Consider the following 19,751-nt stretch of genomic DNA (forward strand, 5'->3'; position numbering starts at 1 on the left):
TATAGTTTCTACTTTTCTGCTGAGATTTCCTGTTTGTTCATTATAAGTATGTTTTCCTTAAGCATAGTTTTACTAGCTGTTCTAAAATTCTTTGTTGCTAATTCCAACTTCTTTGTCATCTTGTGATCAGTCTCTATTGATTGTCTTGTCTCTGAGGTATTGGTTACTTTTCCTATTTCTTTGTATGTCTAGTGATTTTAGATTTTTATCTTGTACTTTGTGAATGATATATTGTACATATTCTGGTTTCTGTTATGTTCCTCTGAACAAGTATCCTCCAGTTCAACTAAAATTCTGTTTAGTGCTTTTAGTTTTAGCTGGGTTGGTTTGAGACAGGCTCACACATGTAAAGTTCAAGCATCAACCAGTGATTTGTGTTCTCCTTTATAGCTAGAATTTCTGTTTCTCTACCTTTGTGGCCCTCCCCTCTCACTTTCCAGCTGCTGCAGTCATCCCAAACTCTGTCCCTTGGTTCAAGCCAGTAACACTGTGAGTTTCTATCTGAGTTTTAGCTACCACTGCTGTAACCTGCATTCAGTCAAAAGTCCGTTTTAAAAGGTGTGGTGGGGATTCACCCAGGGCCATTTCATTTTTCCGAGTGTTGATTTTCCTTCCATTTTCTTTTGCCTTTGGTTACTCTCTTGTTCATTCAGGTAGTTGGCTTTTTATATTTTTTTGTAGTTGATTATAGAATTTATAGTTATTATCGATGGTAAGGTTTGTCTGATAGTAGGTACTCCTTTGTTATTGAAAGCAGAATTCCCAGTCTGTGGGAAGCAGAAGTCCCAGATGTGTGCAAGAATAATATATATGTATAGAATAAAGTCAAAGATATCATAGGGGAAAATTTTTTTTAATTGTCTTGTTTACTATAATGTAAAAATGCTAGTCATCTTGTAAAATCTGTGAAATGTGAATATAATTTTATATGTTTTAGCTCTTCAAGGTAAAAAGCTTTCCATAAACAACAATGGGAAGAGAATTGTACATATTTTGTTGTTTTATTAAAAATATAGTAATATTAATTGTACACTAACTACAATGAAAAAAATGTACTTGGTTTATTTACTGCCAACAAATAACATGTATTTAAATTTTTTTCTTCTATTTCTTGCTTACATACATTTATTCTTTTATACATGCATTGATATAACTTTTGAACTCTGGTTTTCAAAAATTATGTAGTAAGTATTTTTCAGTACTACTGTAGTATTCATATTTATCATTTTAATGGCTGTAAAATGTTCCATTAAGTTGTACCATTATTTAATCCTAAGGGATTTTCTTAAGGTTTAATAAAATTGCCTTCAGGATTCAGGTTGGAGAATCTCCCATAAAATTTTCCTTGCTGTCTCAGACTATATACAGTTAATAAGAGAAGTTTATGTAAATGCTTTTAATTTGGTACCATATTCCTTTATATTTTTCTAGATCAATCATTCTCAATAAGAGCTTAAGATATTGTGAATCTTAGCAAAATTTGGCTTGCTTTTTGATATGTTATTGATGTATTTCTGTTAACTCTGCAGTTGACCATGTTTCTTTCCTGTGTCTCTCTCCCTCCTACCCCCACCTCTCCCCTCCTGTCTCTTTCTCTCTCTCTCTCTCTCAGCTAAATGTTGCCAGCTACCTACAGATGATCTGCTTGACTGAGAATTTTAGAACCGATGTAAAAGATTTTGTAACATTGCTAACTGCAAATACTTGTGACATCAGAAAAAGTATCCTTTACTTACAGTTCTGGATTAGAAGTGGAGGTGGATTTTTAGAAGAAAGGCCATTATCTTTTTGTCGTAAGTTGATTTGTCAAAGAAATTTCTGTAATGGGATCCTATATTAAAATATATGCTGTACCAAAACATTTGAAAGATTATAAAAATTTTGAGCATTGAGGTATATTAAAAGAAACATACATACATCAACTTAGTTGATGAAAAGTTTTGTTAAGCATTAAATGTGGGTAAATACAATTAAACTGAACCTGGAACAAATGGTTACTTGTACATTTATAAACATAGCTGCTTATAAACAAATAGAATTATATTATTTAGCAACTTCCTTTTTTCACTTATTAAAAAAATAAGTATTGGTAATTTTTCCATATGTAAATTATTTTTAGATGACTGTATTGTAAGTTCCTTTTCAGCTTCCTTAATAGCCTATAATTCTCTCTTTCCTAAGAACTCTATTATTTCAGAAATGCTTTATTTTATTTCTTACCAATCTTCAGTCATTGTTACCTAATTCAAGTCACAGACATTTACTGAGGACTTTCTCCATGCCAGGTCCTGTGTTTAAATGAATAAGACATGGTTCCTTCCCAGAAGAAGTTCATAGTTTGTGGTTTCCATGCTCCATAGTCACAGTTCTGTAGTTACAGATCCTGCTCTGGGAAATATACAAATATTTAATTTTAAAAAAGGTGAAGTTCTGTAATATTAATCCCTTATTGGTTTTCTGATTAGTTCAAAATTTAATATCTTATTCTTTTTCAAAGTATTTAATTCAATTTAAGCTGGCAGTTTTAACTATTTCTTAGAAGTAAATATGATAAATAAGACATGGAAAATATCCTATTTTATACAAAATAGTTAATAACTATCACCATATTACTGGTTATAAAATGCAATACCAAGAACTTTAGCATTATTTCTTTTCTTGAAGATCTTAAATGCATTTCATTCCTGTCTTAAAAAAAAAACACAGATACACACTCATTGGAAATCAAACAATACAGAAGTACATAATGTAAAAAGTAGAAGATCTTGCCCCACTTCTTAAAGGTAGCTACTGTTAGACCTTTATCTATGCATATACAAATATTGCTACCTACTTATTTAGCAAAATTAACCAATACTATATGTATTGTTAAACAATTTGCTTTTTCTTACCTCACCATTTATTGTCATTACAAATATTTCTAGCCCTCTCTTTTTCACAGCTGCATGCTATTCCATAATATAAAGTTGATATAACGTAATTTAATTAACCATTACCTACCAGGTGACATTTAAGTCATCTTCAGTTTGTTGTTAAAGTATGCAGTGAATATCTTTTTTAATTTTGACAATTTAGAAGGTGAAAAATGAATGGTATGTTATTTTAATTTCCATTTCCATGATCACTGGTAAAATTGTACATCTTTTTATGAGTTTATTCGATATTTGTGTTTCTTCTGTGACTTGCCTGTCCAGTTCTTGCCCTTTTTTCTGTTGGATTGTTTTGTAAGCCCACCCCACACCCCAGCCCCACTTAACCTATGTAGAAATCCTGTTTGTATTGTACGCTTTATGAATTAGATACATGTGGGGAGAATAACAAAATGAGGATTAGGTCCAAAAAATGCCAAAGGGGACTTCCCTGGTGGCACAGTGGTTAAGAATCCTCCTGCCAATGCAGGGGACGTGGGTTCAGTCCCTGGCCTGGGAAGATCCCTCATGCTGCATAGCCACTAAGCCTGTGCCTGCGCTCTGGAGCCCGTGCTCTGCAACAGGAGAGGCCCGCGCATTGCAACTAAGAGTGGCCCCTGCTGGCTGCAACTAGAGAGGGCCTGCCTGCAGCAAAGACCCAACACAGTCAAAAATAAATAGATAAATAAATAAATTTATTTTTTAAAAATGCCAAAGGATCTTGGATTTTAAATGATTGCTTGCTACAATTTGATAAAAATATGGATAGCTAAGGTTTTCTTTTACTAATTTTGTAGGAGGAAATAGCAGAAATGTACAACTTGTTTGCTCTGAAGATGACCCTGATTTCAAAAATAATGCTAAAAATACTAAAAGGAATCCAACAGACCTTCCCAAATGTGACACTGGCTGTGCTGAGACCTTGTTTGGCCTTAAGAACATTTTTTCCCCATCTGAAGACTTATTTTCATTTTTGAAGGTATTTTCAATGTCTAGTAAATTTATGTTCTTTTCCATCTTCCCAACACTCACTTCTGTCTTTTGAATCTTAAGGTTAACTTAAATTTACAAGTAATTTTTACAGGCTTCAGATTTCTGATTTTAACACATTGTACCACTTTGACAAATGGTGCATAGGCATTGCTCTAAATGTATATTATAGAATTTAGAATAGAACTTAGAAATATTTCAGATAAAAAAAGACAATTTCGGAACGGTAGTTTTTAAGCAAATGAGCTTCTAATTATTGAATTAGGGTATATACTGACTATTAGAGAATTTAATTTTTTAAATTAACAGTCTAAATTAATCTTTTAGACTCATGATACTATTTGATGTATTAGGGAAGTGTAGGTTAATAAAATTATGAGGGTTAGCGACTCATTACTTTGAAAATAGACAGGAATGACACTATATTCATATGGGTAGAAAAATGTTCAGACTATGTACTGTTATGACATTTCTTTACTCAATATTGTTTTTCAGCACAAAATCAGAACAAAGGAAGAATGGCATAAGCTCATCCAGCTTCTTACAGAATTCCAAATGCGGAATGTAGATTTCTTATATAGTAATCTTGAGTTCATTCTACCATTACCTGTTAATATCATTCCAGAAACAGAAAACTTTTCTGGTTCATCAGTAAGTGTGGACACCAATGCAGCAACAAAAAATATGAAATGTCTTGCTAGGAAACTTTCTGAAGGAGAGAAGCCATTGAAAAAGTCACAAAAAAAGAAACATAAGAAAAAGATGGTAATTTTAGATGATAGTGACTTATTTGACACCGAATTGGACTTTTCTGATGAATTTATTAGCCTTTCCTCTGCATCTTCTCCAAATTCAGAAGAAAGCAAAGCCAGAGATAAAGAAAGCAATCCAGAGACAAAGAAACTCAACAAATGTCTCGAGTCAAACGTTGAATCTATTCCTCGTTCTCCTAAAACACCAGCAGAAAAAAAATATTCTGTCCTTGTTTCTCACTGTTTAAATTCTCTTACTGAGTTCATGGACAACATGTCCTTCTTAGATGCCCTTTTAACTGATGTAAGGGAACATAGGGAATTTGGTAAAAATGATTTTGGCTGGACAAATGGAAAGGTTAAAAGTGGACTTTGTGATGAGTTTAGTCTCGAGAGTAGTGATGGATGGACTTCTCAAAGCTCTGGAGAATTAAAGGCAGCTGTAGAAGCTCTCAGCTTTACTAAATGTTCTTCTACTATTTCAAAAGCATTGGAAACCTCCCTGAATTCTTGCAAGAAAGTAGGAAGAGATCCAACAAAAGAACTTACTTTTTATGTTTCACAAAAGCGCAACAATGTACACTTCAGTCAGTCAGCAGCCAATTTAGAGTAAGTCTTGACTTCTGTTTACTTTTTCTTTTTCAATAATAAATGGTAAAGGGGAAATTATTAGTTTCTTTCTCTTACTAATTTTGAAATGCTGGGCTTTATTGATCATGGGAAGCCCTTCATATTAATAATGTAGCTTCTAATGAGACAGTTAAGGAGACCAGCCTGATGGATGGGAAGAAAAAGTGAGAGATTGGGGTGGGGGTTAGATTTGGGAGACTCTTGGATAACAGGGAAGGGGTCTGGATTTGCAGACAGCAGGTAGCCATTAAAGTCTTTTCAGTATGGGAGTGATTGATGTGTTGAAAATGATATAGGAAGTGAATCTGGAATACAGTTAATCTAGTCTAGACCAGAAGCAGGGAGAAGCAGAGACCAGCAGCTGGTTTTGGGATTGTTGCATTTTTATTGGGCATTAAAAATTAAAAAATAATGCATTACTTTTAATTTACAGCAGTGCTTGGAAGAGGATAGCAGTCATCAAAAGTGTGTTTTCTAGCCGATCTCTTCCGAACCTGGGTAATAGACAAGCTAGTATAATAGAATACTTGCCAACTCTTCGAAACATCTGTAAGATTGAGAAGCTAAAAGAACAAGGAAAAAGTAAAAGAAGGTAGTTTCTATAAAAACATTTTACATAACTATTTCAAGATTGATAAATATTCTCATCTGATGGAACTATTAATATTAAAGTGTGTTTTCCTTGTAATTTTGACAGATTCCTGCACTATCTTGAAGGAATTCATCTTAACATTTCAAAAGAGACTATGAACACTTTGGCAGCTGGCTTCCCTTAATATCCTACATTTACAGTGTCTTGTACAGATTCTTACATGGTCCTTAAGAGACATTTTTATAGTGATTTTCATGGAAGAGTTTATTTCTCTTAATGTACATTTAAAACAGACTATTTGTATATTTCTTATTAGTGTGTAAATATTTAAAATGAAAAGATTTGAGTTACAAATTGTATTTATAATTGTGGTAGTGGTGGGGTTTTTTTGAATTTTTTTGTATTATCTGACTTAGCATTGTTGGAGTATTTTTGTATGTGTGTGAGCTGTTTCTAGAAGGTAGAGTTCACTGAATATTTCTAAAGGTGCTTCAGTGCTAAACTAATCCATAATTTTTCCCCTTCTGGTGACCCTTAATCCACACTGTGAATGTGAATCACCTAGGTGATGATCTTTTTTAAAAATAAGTTTACACAATCCAAAATACAAAATAGCATGTATAATACATAAGCAAACTTCCTAGGTAAGAAATTTTAAAAAGTAAGATCTTCCTGATAAAATTATTTTTAGTGTACTCATCCAGCATATTTTACCATGTGAATCACTGAACGCCGACAAGGTGAAATCAAGATTATGAATTGTAGTTTTCATAAATCTTTTTTAGCAACCATACAAATGTGATATCTTGTATATTTGACAACTCACATCATTTGTACATTTTTCTTGTATTTTTATATCATCGATGTTTTATTTCATAAAGATATTAATGATAATATAAATATTTTGGACAAACTGCTATTCACTGAAACTGTAACAAAGGATTCTACCCTAGGATTTCTACATGATAGCCATTTCGACTTAAGGTTATATTTTTGGAGAAAGTATATATTTTTAATTACAAGATTTTAAAATACCACATTTCACTTAAAATCATTTTTGCAATCAGATGTATCTGAAAATAGTTTCCTATTTCAAGTGTTTATATATTAGCTTAATATTCAGTTACATTATCTGGTGAATTAATTTTCACTTCAAAAGGTAAGGATCCTAATTTTGTACAGTTGAAAAATAGATGTATACCTGTGTACAAAATGTTTTTACCTCTTATTTGTTCAAACTACCTTTTCTTGTATTGATAGTACACTGATTTAATTAAAGGCTAAAGCTAAAAGACTGCAATGTTTAGAGAGTTCCAGATGTAATCATCTGGGTAAATGTGGATATTGTATAGGCTTGGATATAGGCTATATCTTATAGGTTTTGTCCCTGTACAAAAGACAGAATAACATCTAAGGCATTTTTTTTTAAGTATATGGATTTATTATTTTCTACTGAATGCAAAAGTCCACTACCTGTAGAGCATTTACCAGTTAATTTGGTCTTTAATTATTAGAAAATTCAGATAATCCTCATCAGTTGAGGAACCAAAGTAAAATAACTCCATAGAATTGTATGTAAATGATCAAAAACCAAGAAATAACGGGGGTATTTTCCTCCCTAATAGGGACACATTTAATATCTTTTTTTTTAAGGTTAAGCATAATTTTGGGAAATATTTTCTCAATTATTTATTTATTTTTTTTTTTGCGGTACGCGGGCCTCTCACTGTCGTGGCCTCTCCCGTTGCCGAGCGCAGGCTCCGGACGCGCAGGCTCAGCGGCCACGGCTCACGGGCCCAGCCGCTGCACGGCATGTGGGATCTTCCCGGACTGGGGCACGAACCCGTGTCCCCTGAATCGGCAGGCGGACTCTCAACCACTGCCCCACCAGGGAAGCCCTATTTTCTCAATTCTTAAAGGTCCCTGTAAGACTTAAGATTTACTTTTGTGATAAAAGTAACCAAATTTTGATGACTCTTCAGTACTTAGCATCTTAATCCTATAAATGTCTAATTTGGACACATTTCACTACAGCTATTTCCATAAATGTGAGAAGTAGAATGCCACACATCTGGCATGAACAATTGAATGGTTGGTGAAACTGTTTACTAAAGTATAAAACAATGGCAAATGAGGTGGTCTGGAGGAAACAATGATTTCAGATGTGTACTTGGAGGTACCTACAACAGTTCCAACGTGGAGATGCTCACGTATACAGTCACATATGTAGAGATTTACATGTGCACGGCCACAAGTCTAGAGTATACATCAAACTGCCTAGGGAGTTGGAGGTGCTGGAAGGGAGGATTTCCATGTATTTTATAGATTTCTGATTATTTGAATTTTTTTTCCCCAACAAGTATACTTCACTTTTAGATTAAAGGAAAGAAAAGACTTAATGCTTTGACATCAGAGAGACTTGGGTTCAGTATAGGTGAGATATAATGAGGGCCTGAACTAAGGCAAATCTAATGGAAATGGAGAGATGTGGGGGGAAAAGTGCTACTTTTCTCAAAAGATGGTCTGTTAAGTAAAATATTTCAAAGTTTAAAAATGAGGGAAAAAGTGCTACTTTTCTCAAAAGATGGTCTGTTAAGTAAAATATTTAAGTTTAAAAATGAGCCTATTGGGCTTCCCTGGCAGTCCAGTGGTTAAGACTCCACGCTTCCACTGTAGGGGGTACAGGTTCGATCCCTTGTTGGGGAACTAAGATCTTGCATGCTGCATGGTGCAGCCAAAAAAAAAAATATATATATAGCCTATTAAACAAAGCTTGTTTGTTTTGGGCTTAATAGATTGAGCTGATGAAAACTCCCTTCTGGAGGCAGTCCATCAAACCACATTGTACTTTCAGAGTAAGAAGAGGACTCTACAAGTTGTGTTATCAGTTATATTTAGCTTTATTCCCATGATGAGCACCATCCAGAAAATTCATTATTCCCTATTTTAACAGTATGATAATAATGCAAATCCTTTAGTATAGATGGCATTTGCCTTTCAAGGAAGATAACTTTTTTCTTGTTTTGGATGTTTAGGGAACATCTTATTTTTTAATGCTTAAACCCAAAAGGCACAGAATCTCATATTTATTGATTTAGCCTTGGTTTATTATTGTGTAAACCATTCAGTAGCCAAAAGTCTGACTTGAAACATCTAAATACACTCAAACTTATGTTTTCTTCTCCATTAACACGGATGTTCGAAACAGTTGGTTTTACAACTTCAGACCTAATAAATATAAATTAATATGATATTAAGAACATGTAACATACTAACCTCAGAATTTTAAGATTCAGTATTAAAAACTGCCAATTCATAGAAGGCAATAGCCTGTAATAATGAATCATATAACTCTTCTACCCTGTATTGTTCAGTAGATGAAAACATCTGTCTGTAGCGGACTATCTTATCTGGTGGGAAGAATACCCGAGGCTCTTCTTTCAGTACAGACTCTGAGAGGAGCTGCTTCACTACCTCTTTTCCACTAGTCCGTGTGTCACCAATCATCAGTTCAAAGTGCTTCCCCACTGCATTTCGATTTATGCTCAGCACCTGATGATGGCCATCCTGGGTAAAAGTTGTATTCAGCAAGGCATACAGCATGGCTTCCATGATATGAAAATGTAATAGTATAGGAAACAGAGATGAGTTCTGAAATGAAGGTCCTGTTTTCTCCAGGACATAGAAGTCGGCTTTAGGCATCTTTGAAATAACTGAAGAAATCTTTTTTTTTGGGGGGGGGGGGAGGGAAAGGAGGGAAGATAAAATAAGTGAACAGAAATAATTCATTAAGTTTTATTGTTTGGGCCCCCTCTCTGTCCCACTTCTATTTTTTTTTTTTTTTTTTTTTGTGGTATGCGGGCCTCCCTCTGTTGCGGCCTCTCCCGTTGCGGAGCACAGGCTCCGGACGCGCAGGCCCAGCGGCCATGGCTCACGGGCCCAGCCGCTCCGCGGCATGTGGGATCCTCCCAGACCGGGGCGCGAACCCGGTTCCCCTGCATCGGCAGGCGGACGCGCAACCACCGCGCCACCAGGGAAGCCCCCCCACTTCTATTTTTTAAATATATAACTTACATAATATTGCTATTGACAATTTTGAAGTAATTGAAAAAGCATTTTATGAAGGTGTCAGGACAGCCAAGTTCTTTCTAGTAGGAACAAGCTGAGCTAAGACAAGTCAGTTAATCCTCCTAATTACTAGTTTCTTCATGTGTACAATGGGCTTCATAATTCCTAAAAACTATATTGGCTTTAAAATTAGACAAAATTGTCTTATTTAGCTTTTAAAAAATTCTAGGGTAGAGTATAGGGTTGGAATAACTAGCCTAGAATCAATCACCTCTGCAACTGACTAATCACATCATATACTTGATGGAACCAGTTTTCATAGATATAATCAGGATGGTCATTACTGCCCATCTCACCAGGTTTTGAAGACTAAATGAGACAATAAGTGTTTGAAGAATAAGCTTTATAAATATGGTAATGAAGTTTCTTAACATTTAGAGTAATATACTTTACCACTGATTTTCTCAGGATCTGCCTTTGATTCATAAGGCATTTCTTGAAATAAATGATTCAATTTTAAAAAAATCATAAGTGATGGAAAACATAGGAATGGGTGAATAATAAATACCAAAAGAAAATCCATCCTTACTATCTTATTTCATTCCTTTTAGGACTAAAAGACTACACAAGGACCTCTAGCAGGTAGGGATTTGGAGGTGTAACTGCCTTACCTCTTCTAAATAGACAGATGATGGGTATGTTCCTTTCATCAGTCGGCAGTATTCAGTTTGCTGCCAGTCCAGCACTGCCAATTTACGATCAAGGTGAGCCCAGGCAATTCTTCGAGTACCAGAAACAATGGATACAATACTATTAATTGCCTAAAACAAAAAAGGCTGGTTTAATTACAAGTGTAAACATTTTAACAGATATACAATTTAAGATACAAACTCAGAAATCCAAATTAGTTTATTAATAGAAATATATTTACAGTTTATGAACTAAGAATTGTTAAAGAGTAATTATTAAAAGGTAACCAGTAGCAGTCTTTTACTTGTTGAACAGAACTTTTACTTGTTCTCAGCACCTAGCTCAAAGTAGGCATTCAAATATTCAAATGTTGCTGGGGAATGTGCTAGATACTGGGAAACAAGGGACATAACCCTATACTATAAGAAATGCCACCATACAAGTTACACTGTAGAGAGGAGAAATGGTCAGGAAGACTTATTGGAGGACTAGGAGAATGAATAAAATGGTAAACGGGGAGTTATTTCACCCAGATGTCTGCAAATACAGGCTGACACCTCTCACTCAGGCAGGGGAATAAAGAGTGCAAGTGGGAAAAGGGCAGAGGGGTAGGCAGATTTCTGCAAAAAGTAACTTCCTTTATCCTGAGGGCTACAGGGAGCCACCAAAGCATATAACGTTCAGGTGTAACACGAGATACACATTTCAGAAAGAACATGGACAGCTGTGTGGAAGGTGGACGGGAGGCGTCTAGACTAGAGATGGGGATTTGTGTTAGGTACCTGTTGCACGACAAAGTACTAAGAATCTAGGTCACAGTGAAGAAGCACAAGAAACATCAGAAGTAACAGGAGAAGAATTAATATGTGAGATGAAGGAGGAGCCTAGGAAAACAGCCATATATCTTCTCAACATTCCTCCTAAATAAGTCTTGCCCAGACCTACTTCTCTACATCCACTGTCCTTTCTTCCTAGAATGCCTTCCTCTTCCTGCTAGGCTAGTTCTCTCTCCGTGATCCAGGCTGAGTTCTTCTAGTAAACATTCCCCAAACCACAGTTCTCTCCTCTAAATTGCCAATTTACTACCTGTACATCTCATTCTTTGAGAATAACCATATAATAGATTATCTATTTATATGTGTATCTCTGGGCCCGCCAACTAAACTATAATCTGCCTGAAGAACCCCATCTTGGTGCTCAGAATAGTGCTATGGTTCTCAAATATTTAGGCAGTATAAGACACATTAAGAAAAAAAGAGTATACCTTAAGTCTCTCTCTTCCTATTTCTGGTTTGATGAGCTTTCTCAAGAGCCGATTTTCCTGTAACTTCCTTTTTTTCCCTCCAGTCTCTGGATTAAGAATGGAGTTACAAACTTGAATGGTGGTTTTATGCTGGAACAAGGGCACATTCATTAAACTCTCCAAATTCTGAAATGGCCCAAACTTTTCTCTGTGCTCTACAATACTGAGGGACTTTTTTCCACGAAGCAATGTGAAAGCTTCAAGTTCTTTCTTAGACGCTGTATTCAACACATGCAAGATGGAAGCCTGCTGTTCTGAAGAGAAGAGCTTGTCAAGTGCCTTTCCAGACTCCTTTGCGTTTTCATCCGAAAAATCAACATGGGGAATAATTTTCTTTGGTGCAGTGGATTTTTTCCGACAGCAGAAATTATGTAGGGCCTGGAATAAGGAGGACCCTAATGGAACTGGAAAACATCTCCACCTCCCTGAAAGGAAATTTTAGCAAAATGTAAGTTGAGACGTCTTAGTTCCTTTTAGCGTTAGTTGTGGCCTAACCAGAGCCTTTGCAAAGTGACATTGACTTTCCTATAATTTAACAACTAGTGGGGTTTCCCTGGTGGCGCAGTGGTTAAGAATCCGCCTGCCAATGCAGGGGACACGGGTTCAAGCCCTGGTCTGGGAAGATCCCACATGCCGTGGAGCAACTAAGCCCGTGCGCTACAGCTACTGAGCCTGCGCTCTACAGCCCGCGAGCCACAACTACTGAAGCCCGCGCGCACCACAACAAAGAGTAGCCCCCGCTCGCCGCAACTAGAGAAAGCCCGCGCACAGCAACGAAGACCCAACCCAACGCTGCCAAAAAGAAAGAAAGAAAGAACTAGTGGATCATATCCATAAGAGATATCTTCTGATTTTTATGGATAACGCCTAGGTTTTACTACCTAGAAACCTTATTTTATGTCCATCAAGAAGCATGTATTTAAAAAATGATTTCAACTGGTTAACGTTTTTGAAATTTTTAACCTTAGAGAAATCTTTTTCCAATTAATAGATCTTTTTAACAATATTTATCTTTAATAGTTTCTTTCTCATCCAGTGGAACCAAATAAAACTAAATTTTAGGGAATTCTCTGGCGGTCCAGTGTTTTAGGACTTGGTGCTTTCACTGCCAGGGCCAGGGTTCAATTCCTGGTGGGGGAACTAAGATCCCGCAAGCCACACGGCGCAGCCAAAAAAAAAAGAGAAAAACAACCAAATTTTATACGTTTATAATAAATGTTTTAGCTGAGTGGTAGGTTTAAGGGCGGTTTTTATTTTCTTTTGTACACTTTTCAAGATTTCTACCATGACTATATTTCTATAAAGAAGAAAAACCATACAAGGAGCAACTTTGTAAAACCAATGGAAACTTTGACATTGCGGCCACAGGGCAATAACGCATCCAGAAGCAAGCAAGCAGCCGTTAGACTCTGAACCCTCCGCCCTCGGCCCAGTCCGAGGAGTCGCTCGTGGACCCCTAACCCAGGGAAGAAAGCACAATCGCTCCTAGGCTCGGCGACCAGAGCCGCCCCGTCAACTCAGCGGGGATTCCAAGAGGGAGACCTGGACACGGGACCCAAGGGGGAAATACTCCAGGACCAGGGGCTAATGTCAGACGGGAGATTCACCCAGTATTGCAGGCACCCTACCTCCCGCCAAGAGGAGACTAGGGACGTTCATCTTCCACGTTAAAGCAGTAGGCTCCCGCGCCCGTCTTCCTCCACTAACTTCCGGTTCCTGCGTGCTTCGCCCAAAAGCGCCCGGCCTTTCGGTAGCAAGGTTCCAGCGGAAGCGGCGTTCCGGCCGGCCCGAGGTTGTTCCCGCTGGGCTGTGGGCAGCCGCTCCGCTGCGCTTCTGGGCAGACGCCGGCCGGGATCGTGCCGGGATCCGGAGCCTCCGGGTGCGCCGCAGGCTCCTTCCACTGCATCCGGGAAACTGCCTCGCCCTCTCCGGCCCCTGACTTCCGGTGAGCAGAATGTCTAGGAAGAGAACGCCTGGGCGGGTTTTAGCCTGTAGTTGGCAAGATCCCTCCTTTGGGGAGACTCTGGGTTTATTATCTAGGCATACAGATTGATGAGCTCCTATTGCGGCCCTGCCTAGAGTCTGGTGGGGGAGCGTAGGCAGGAACATACATAACCAAATCACCAGGTAAAATGGAATAACTGGGACAGGTGCGAGGTGGTGTTTCAGGAGCTCACGGGGGGAACTGTGTGAAGACAGCCTTCAAGGAAGGGAGAGGTAGGAGGAGGTGGCTTTGACACTGGGCCTCGAAAGTATCCTATTTGGAAGAGATGGAGGGAGCCGAGGCTGGCTCCAAATTTGGCTGGGCCTCGAATGCAGAATGGAGCAGCTGAATAGTTCCACGAGGTAACTGGAAACCACCGGGGCTTTTGTAGAGTCAGATTTGAGGTGTGTTTCTAAAAATTTGGGCATATGTCGAAGTGTGAGGCTGGATTGGAGGTAAAGAGCCTAGTAGCAAAGTGTATTTGGAAGCTAGTGTATCTTCTCAAGGGACAGGCAACCATAAGGAATTGAACCTAGGAGGTTGTGTGATCAGGCCACTCAGGATGGCTGTTCTCTTGCTCTCTACATCCCCTGCTGGAACAGTCCCTGCTTCTCCTACACCCTACTCAGGTGGCTGACCTTCGCTCCTAATCATAGAGCCTAATCAGTAAATGCCTTTGTACTTGCCCCCGGCCCCAGCTAGTGATTTTTCTAATCTATAGCCCAAAACATCTCCACTGGGATAGTTTATCAAAGGGGAAGTGAGGGGCTGTGCTCCTCTGCTGGTTTCCCTGGTAACCAATGTACCTACCTGACGTCATTTCCTATAATTGGTAACCTCTCCCCCCCCACGCTCCCCCCCTCCCCGCACCCAATGAAGACTGCTACCATGTCCTGCCCTCCACCATGTGGCGCTGCTCCAGAACCCTTTTGCTTCAGATGTGTAAGATCCCTTATCCATTAAACCATTGAAGTCTCTGTTGCTGACTCTGGGTTCCTTCAGGAAAGATGGGACGACTTTAGCTAATTTTGTGAAAAACAGGGAAGTCAGGAGGGCGGTGGCTTTGGGAGGGAAAGATGGTGTGTTTGCTTTTTTATGAGGCAGCAGTGTCTGTGTAGCTACTGTCCAGGAGGTGGTGGAGATGTGGCCAGTTATAAGTACTCATGAGAATTCTAGGATTCTTGCCAACTTCTGTGGAACTTAGGAATCCAACACGAAATAAAGACAACTTTTTGTGCAAAATTCTCCAAATCAATGGGAAATAATTTCCTTTTAACTCCAAGGCTTATTCCACTTAATGAAGTGTTAATGAGTTGAAATGTATCCCTCAAAAACATTGTGGCCTTATTGGGAAAGAGGGTCATTGCAAACATAATCAGTTAAGATTAAAATGCCATCACACTACAGGGGGTGGAGGGGCAGCTAATCCGATGTGACTTGTGTCCTTATAAGAAGACGACCCTGTGAATGCAGGTGAAAATGGAGGCGGAGCTTAGAATGATGCATCTACAAGCCAAGGCCAAGGATCATCAGCAGATCACACACACCACAAGCTGGGAGACAGGCATGGTACAGATTTGCCTGCAGAAGGAACCAACCTTGCTTGCATCTTGATTTCAGGCTTCTGGGCTCCAGAACTGTGGGAGAATACATTTTTGTTGTTTTAAGCCACCCAGTTTGTGGTGATTTGTTACAGCAGCCCTAGAAAACCAATACACGAGACCATAAGGAACGCTGGTGATTGATGCTTTCTGAGATGCTGTGGTTCACTGGCAAGATATAACAAATGACTTGCTATCTGCACAACCTTAGACAGTTTCTCATCCCCTCTGAACCTCAGCTTCCTCATTTGTGAAATGGAGGTAATGGTACCTGCCTCACACCGCCAGGAAATCCTGCTGAGAGGATTTCTCGTTAGAGACTGGATGCAGAGAGCCTGGCATAGAATAAGTGTTCGGTAAGTGTTACTTCCCCTATTAAAGTTTCATCTCTTCTTTGGAGCTGATTATTAATGACCTTGAGGGGAAACTCCCTCATTCCTCAGAGCATTCATTCAGAATTACTTTGACAAGAGCCTGGAAGTAGTAAGAGGCAACCACTATGCATGATTTACTGTAAATCAGAGTCAGTGGGTTCAAACTGAAAGTCATCATCTTCCCCAGAAACCAGCTCCTCACTTCCCTGTTTTTGTTGCCCAGATGCAGATGGCCCTGGCCCTTCCCATGCCTGTGTCTAGCCCGTTCGTTATCTAGTTCCTATGTTTTCAAAACTTTTTTGAACGTGACCCAGGACACATTGATGATGTACGTGTGAAACAAAAGCTTTATTTTAAAATACTTGTACCAACAAGGACCTACTGTATAGCACAGGGAACTATACTCAGTATTTTGTAATAACCTATAATGGAAAAGAATCTGAAAAAGAACATATATATATATATATATTTTAACTGAATCACTTTGCTGTACGCCTGAAACTAACACAGCATGGTAAATCAACTATACATCAATTTAAAAGAAGAGAGAGGGGCTTCCCTGGTGGTGCAGTGGTTAAGAATCTAAAAGAATCTGAAAAAGAACATATATATATATATATTTTAACTGAATCACTTTGCTGTACGCCTGAAACTAACACAGCATGGTAAATCAACTATACATCAATTTAAAAGAAGAGAGAGGGGCTTCCCTGGTGGTGCAGTGGTTAAGAATCTGCCTGCCAATGGGAGACGGGTTCGAGCCCTGGCCCAGGAAGATCCCGCATGCCGCGGAGCAACTAAGCCCACGCGCCACAACTACTGAGCCTGCGCTCTAGAGCCCACGAGCCACAACTACGGAGCCCGCGTGCTGCAACTACTGAAGCCTGCGTGCCTAGAGCCCGAGCTCTGCAACAAGAGAAGCCACCGCAATGAGAATCCCGCGCACCGCAAGGAAGAGTAGCCCCCACTCGCCGCAACTAGAGAAAGCCCGCACGCAGCAACAAAGACCCAGCACAGCCAAAACAAAACAACACAAATAAATAAATTTTAAAAAAATTTTTTAAAGAGAGCGAGAAAGAATATATTTGTGTTTTTACATAGGATGCACCTTGACATTTTCTACTGTATTTCACTTTGTGTGTGTGTATTTCAATTTTTAAAAAACACTGATCTGTTTTTTTTTTATTAACACTGATCTGTCTTTTTTTTTTTTTTGCGGTACGCGGGTCTCTCGCTGTTGTGGCCTCTCCCGTTGCGGAGCACAGGCTCCGGACGCGCAGGCTCAGCGGCCATGGCTCAGGGGCCCAGCCGCTCCGCGGCATGTGGGATCTTCCCAGACCGGGGCGCGAACTCGGTTCCCCTGCATCGGCAGGTGGACTCCCAACCACTGCGCCACCAGGGAAGCCCGCACACTGATCTGTCTTTAACCCACAGCACATTGGGTGGAGATGTCTAGTAGATGGTTAGATGTGTAAGGGAGAGGACTAGGCTGTGCCATAAGGAAATGGCACTTTATCCCGGGAGAACGCCTGGCTGAGCCAGGGAGGGACGGTGTGCGGAGAGCACAGGGAGTCCAGGAGAGAGCCCTGGGAGCGCTAGCATTGGGTGCGAGTAGAGGATTCCCCAAAAGATGGAGAAGCGATGTTCAGAGAGATTTAAAAGGAAACAGGACAAAGTCAAGTTAAAAAAGAGACAAAAGACATGTAGAATTTTGAGGAGGGGCAAGATTTAAACAAAAAAGAAAAAAGGGGGGGGTTAATTGGAACCACTAAATTGATATTAGTTTCATGACTCACTACTGTGTGGCATCTTGCAGTTTAAAACACATGAAATTCTATCAGCCTTACCTGCAAAACGTCTCTTTACCTCTCCCTGTGGCCACTTGAATCAGAGCCTCATTGTCTCTGTTGGGCTCCTGCAATAACCCCGCACCACCTGATTTCTCAGCTTTCTGTCAGCCTAACCCCGTCCCTGTCCCTACACACACCCTCCCTGTCCTGGCCCCAGTGCTGACTAAACCTCCAACTCCCGCCTCACCCTGCTCTTCCAGCTCTTTCTGTCTACTCACCGCCAGGCACCCACATGCTGCCTCTCCTCCTCCCTAACAGATCGCTGCTGGTGTCGATGTCCGGGAAGGTGAACCAGTTATGGGAATCCTATTTTCCTTTACTAAAGATTAAGAGAAGAGTGGGTGTGCGGGGAATTCCCTGGCGGTCTGGTGGTTAGGACTCCGCGCTTCCACTGCAGGGGGCACGGGTTCGATGCCTGGTCGGGAAACTAAGATCCTGCAAGCCGAGCACTGCCAAAAAAAAAAAAAAAGAAAGAAAAAAAAGTAGGTGTGGTTCTGTTTGGGACCTATGTGGGGAAGATTTTATACCCCGATAAAGAGTGGGAGGGGGTGTGGGAGGGGAAACGGGCACCTCCCTTTTCTTCTTGTGGTGGGAGGATGAAATCAGAGGAGCAGCCATCTGTCCGTGGACAGGCAATGCTGATGAGGGCTAGAACAGGCCTTGATAACATTGTTTAGCTGCGGGACAAACCCTGGAAACCACCTACCTGCAGACTTATGGTTCAGTGAGGGAATAACTGACCTTGTTTAAGGCACTTTCGATCAGTATTCTGTTACTTGGAGCTGATCACTTCCTGATTAAGATACCCACTCAGGAGATGTTCTGGGCATCTCTCCTCTGCGCCTTTGTGCCTGCTGGTCCCTTTCCCTAGGATGCTCTCTCCCTAAAATGATCTGAATTCTGCTCACCTTTTCAGGGCCAGCAAGGGTACACTGAGAAGCCTTCCATTATCCTGAGCCAAAAGCATCCTCCCCCTTCTCTCAAGCATGTGACTCATATCTCCCTCGTAGTACAGGCAAACGTGAACCGTAAGGTTTTGGGGTTTTTTTTTGCTTTTGACCGTGTGTTTTTGTCTCCTTATTTGACTCTACATTTTCCCAAGGTGACCTGGAAACTACCAACTAGAATATATCAAAACTCCATTCCTGGTGGCTCAACAGTCCTGGAGACAGAGGAGCTCATGGTATGCTCAGACTCTGGAATCAGTCAGTCCTGTGTTTTAACCCTGTTTTAACCCAGCAAAGGAGCAGTGTGAGCTGGGGCAAGTGACATCACCTCTCCGAGCCGCTTTAGATCTGTCTAGAGTGCAAGAGGGATTCAAGCCATAATTATATCCCTTATAATACTCAGCACATTGCCTGGCGCACACTGCCTGGCGCACATTGCCTGGCGCACGTGGGGATTCATTAAGTGATTGTTAAAAAAATTAATGAATGGGACTTCCCGGGTGGCGCAGTGGTTAAGAATCTGCCTGCCAATGCAGGGGACATGGGTTCAAGCCCTGGTCCGGGAGGATCCCACATGCCGCGGAGCAACTAAGCCTGCGAGCCACAACTACTGAGCCCACGTGCCACAACTACTGAAGCCCGCGCGCCTAGAGCCCGTGCTCCACAACAGGAGAAGCCACTGCAATGAGAAGCACGCGCACTGCAACGAAGAGTAGCCCCCACTCGCCGCAACTAGAGAAAGCCCGCGTGCAGCAACAAAGACCCAACACAGCCAAAAATAAATAAATAAATTTATATTTTAAAAAAATTAATGAATGATCACATATAATATATTCCAAAGGTTAATTTTCTTTAGGAAAAGTATTAAAAATTCATGCTCCATAACTTCATGATCTTGACATAGGCATACATTTCTAAAATAGGAAATGAAAAGCATTAACTGTAAAGGAAAAAAAATGAATAAATTGGATCTCATTTAAGTTAAGAACATCTACTCACTAAAAGACACCAGTGGGGGACTTCCCTGGTGGTACAGTGGTTAAGAACCTGCCTGCCAATGC

At 40.0% G+C, this 19,751-nt stretch overlaps 2 protein-coding genes and 1 long non-coding RNA gene across 4 annotated transcripts in view; 2 read left to right on the forward strand and 1 right to left on the reverse strand.

Annotated features, from left to right (window-relative positions):
• ATAD5 (ATPase family AAA domain containing 5) overlaps positions 1-7,575 on the forward strand; it is a 43,315-nt gene extending 35,740 nt beyond the window's left edge. The window contains exons 19-23 of the mRNA XM_007106559.4: positions 1,613-1,793; positions 3,707-3,888; positions 4,395-5,260; positions 5,715-5,873; positions 5,979-7,575. Of these exons, the coding sequence (XP_007106621.1) occupies positions 1,613-1,793; positions 3,707-3,888; positions 4,395-5,260; positions 5,715-5,873; positions 5,979-6,057 (1,467 nt within the window). The 3' untranslated portion in view covers positions 6,058-7,575. The remainder of the gene's footprint in view (positions 1-1,612; positions 1,794-3,706; positions 3,889-4,394; positions 5,261-5,714; positions 5,874-5,978) is intronic.
• Positions 7,576-8,749: 1,174 nt separating this feature from the next.
• TEFM (transcription elongation factor, mitochondrial) lies at positions 8,750-14,097 on the reverse strand. Its single transcript, XM_007106558.4, is given in 6 exon segments — positions 8,750-9,596; positions 10,613-10,762; positions 11,896-12,359; positions 13,563-13,733; positions 13,736-13,950; positions 13,952-14,097. Coding segments are annotated over 6 exon segments (1,530 nt in total). The 5' UTR covers positions 14,044-14,097; the 3' UTR covers positions 8,750-9,158.
• Positions 13,799-19,459, forward strand: LOC129392732 (uncharacterized). Of its 2 annotated transcripts, XR_008619152.1 has the most exons (5): positions 13,799-13,879; positions 15,759-15,875; positions 18,002-18,225; positions 18,846-18,926; positions 19,227-19,459. It is a non-coding gene; the product is annotated as an uncharacterized lncRNA (long non-coding RNA). The 2 variants fall into 2 exon arrangements; XR_008619151.1 differs by having other exon boundaries at positions 18,846-19,459.
• Positions 19,460-19,751: the final 292 nt, after the last annotated feature.

The sequence above is a fragment of the Physeter macrocephalus genome, chromosome 14 (genome assembly GCF_002837175.3).
Source record: "Physeter macrocephalus isolate SW-GA chromosome 14, ASM283717v5, whole genome shotgun sequence".
Classification (NCBI taxonomy): domain Eukaryota; kingdom Metazoa; phylum Chordata; class Mammalia; order Artiodactyla; family Physeteridae; genus Physeter; species Physeter macrocephalus.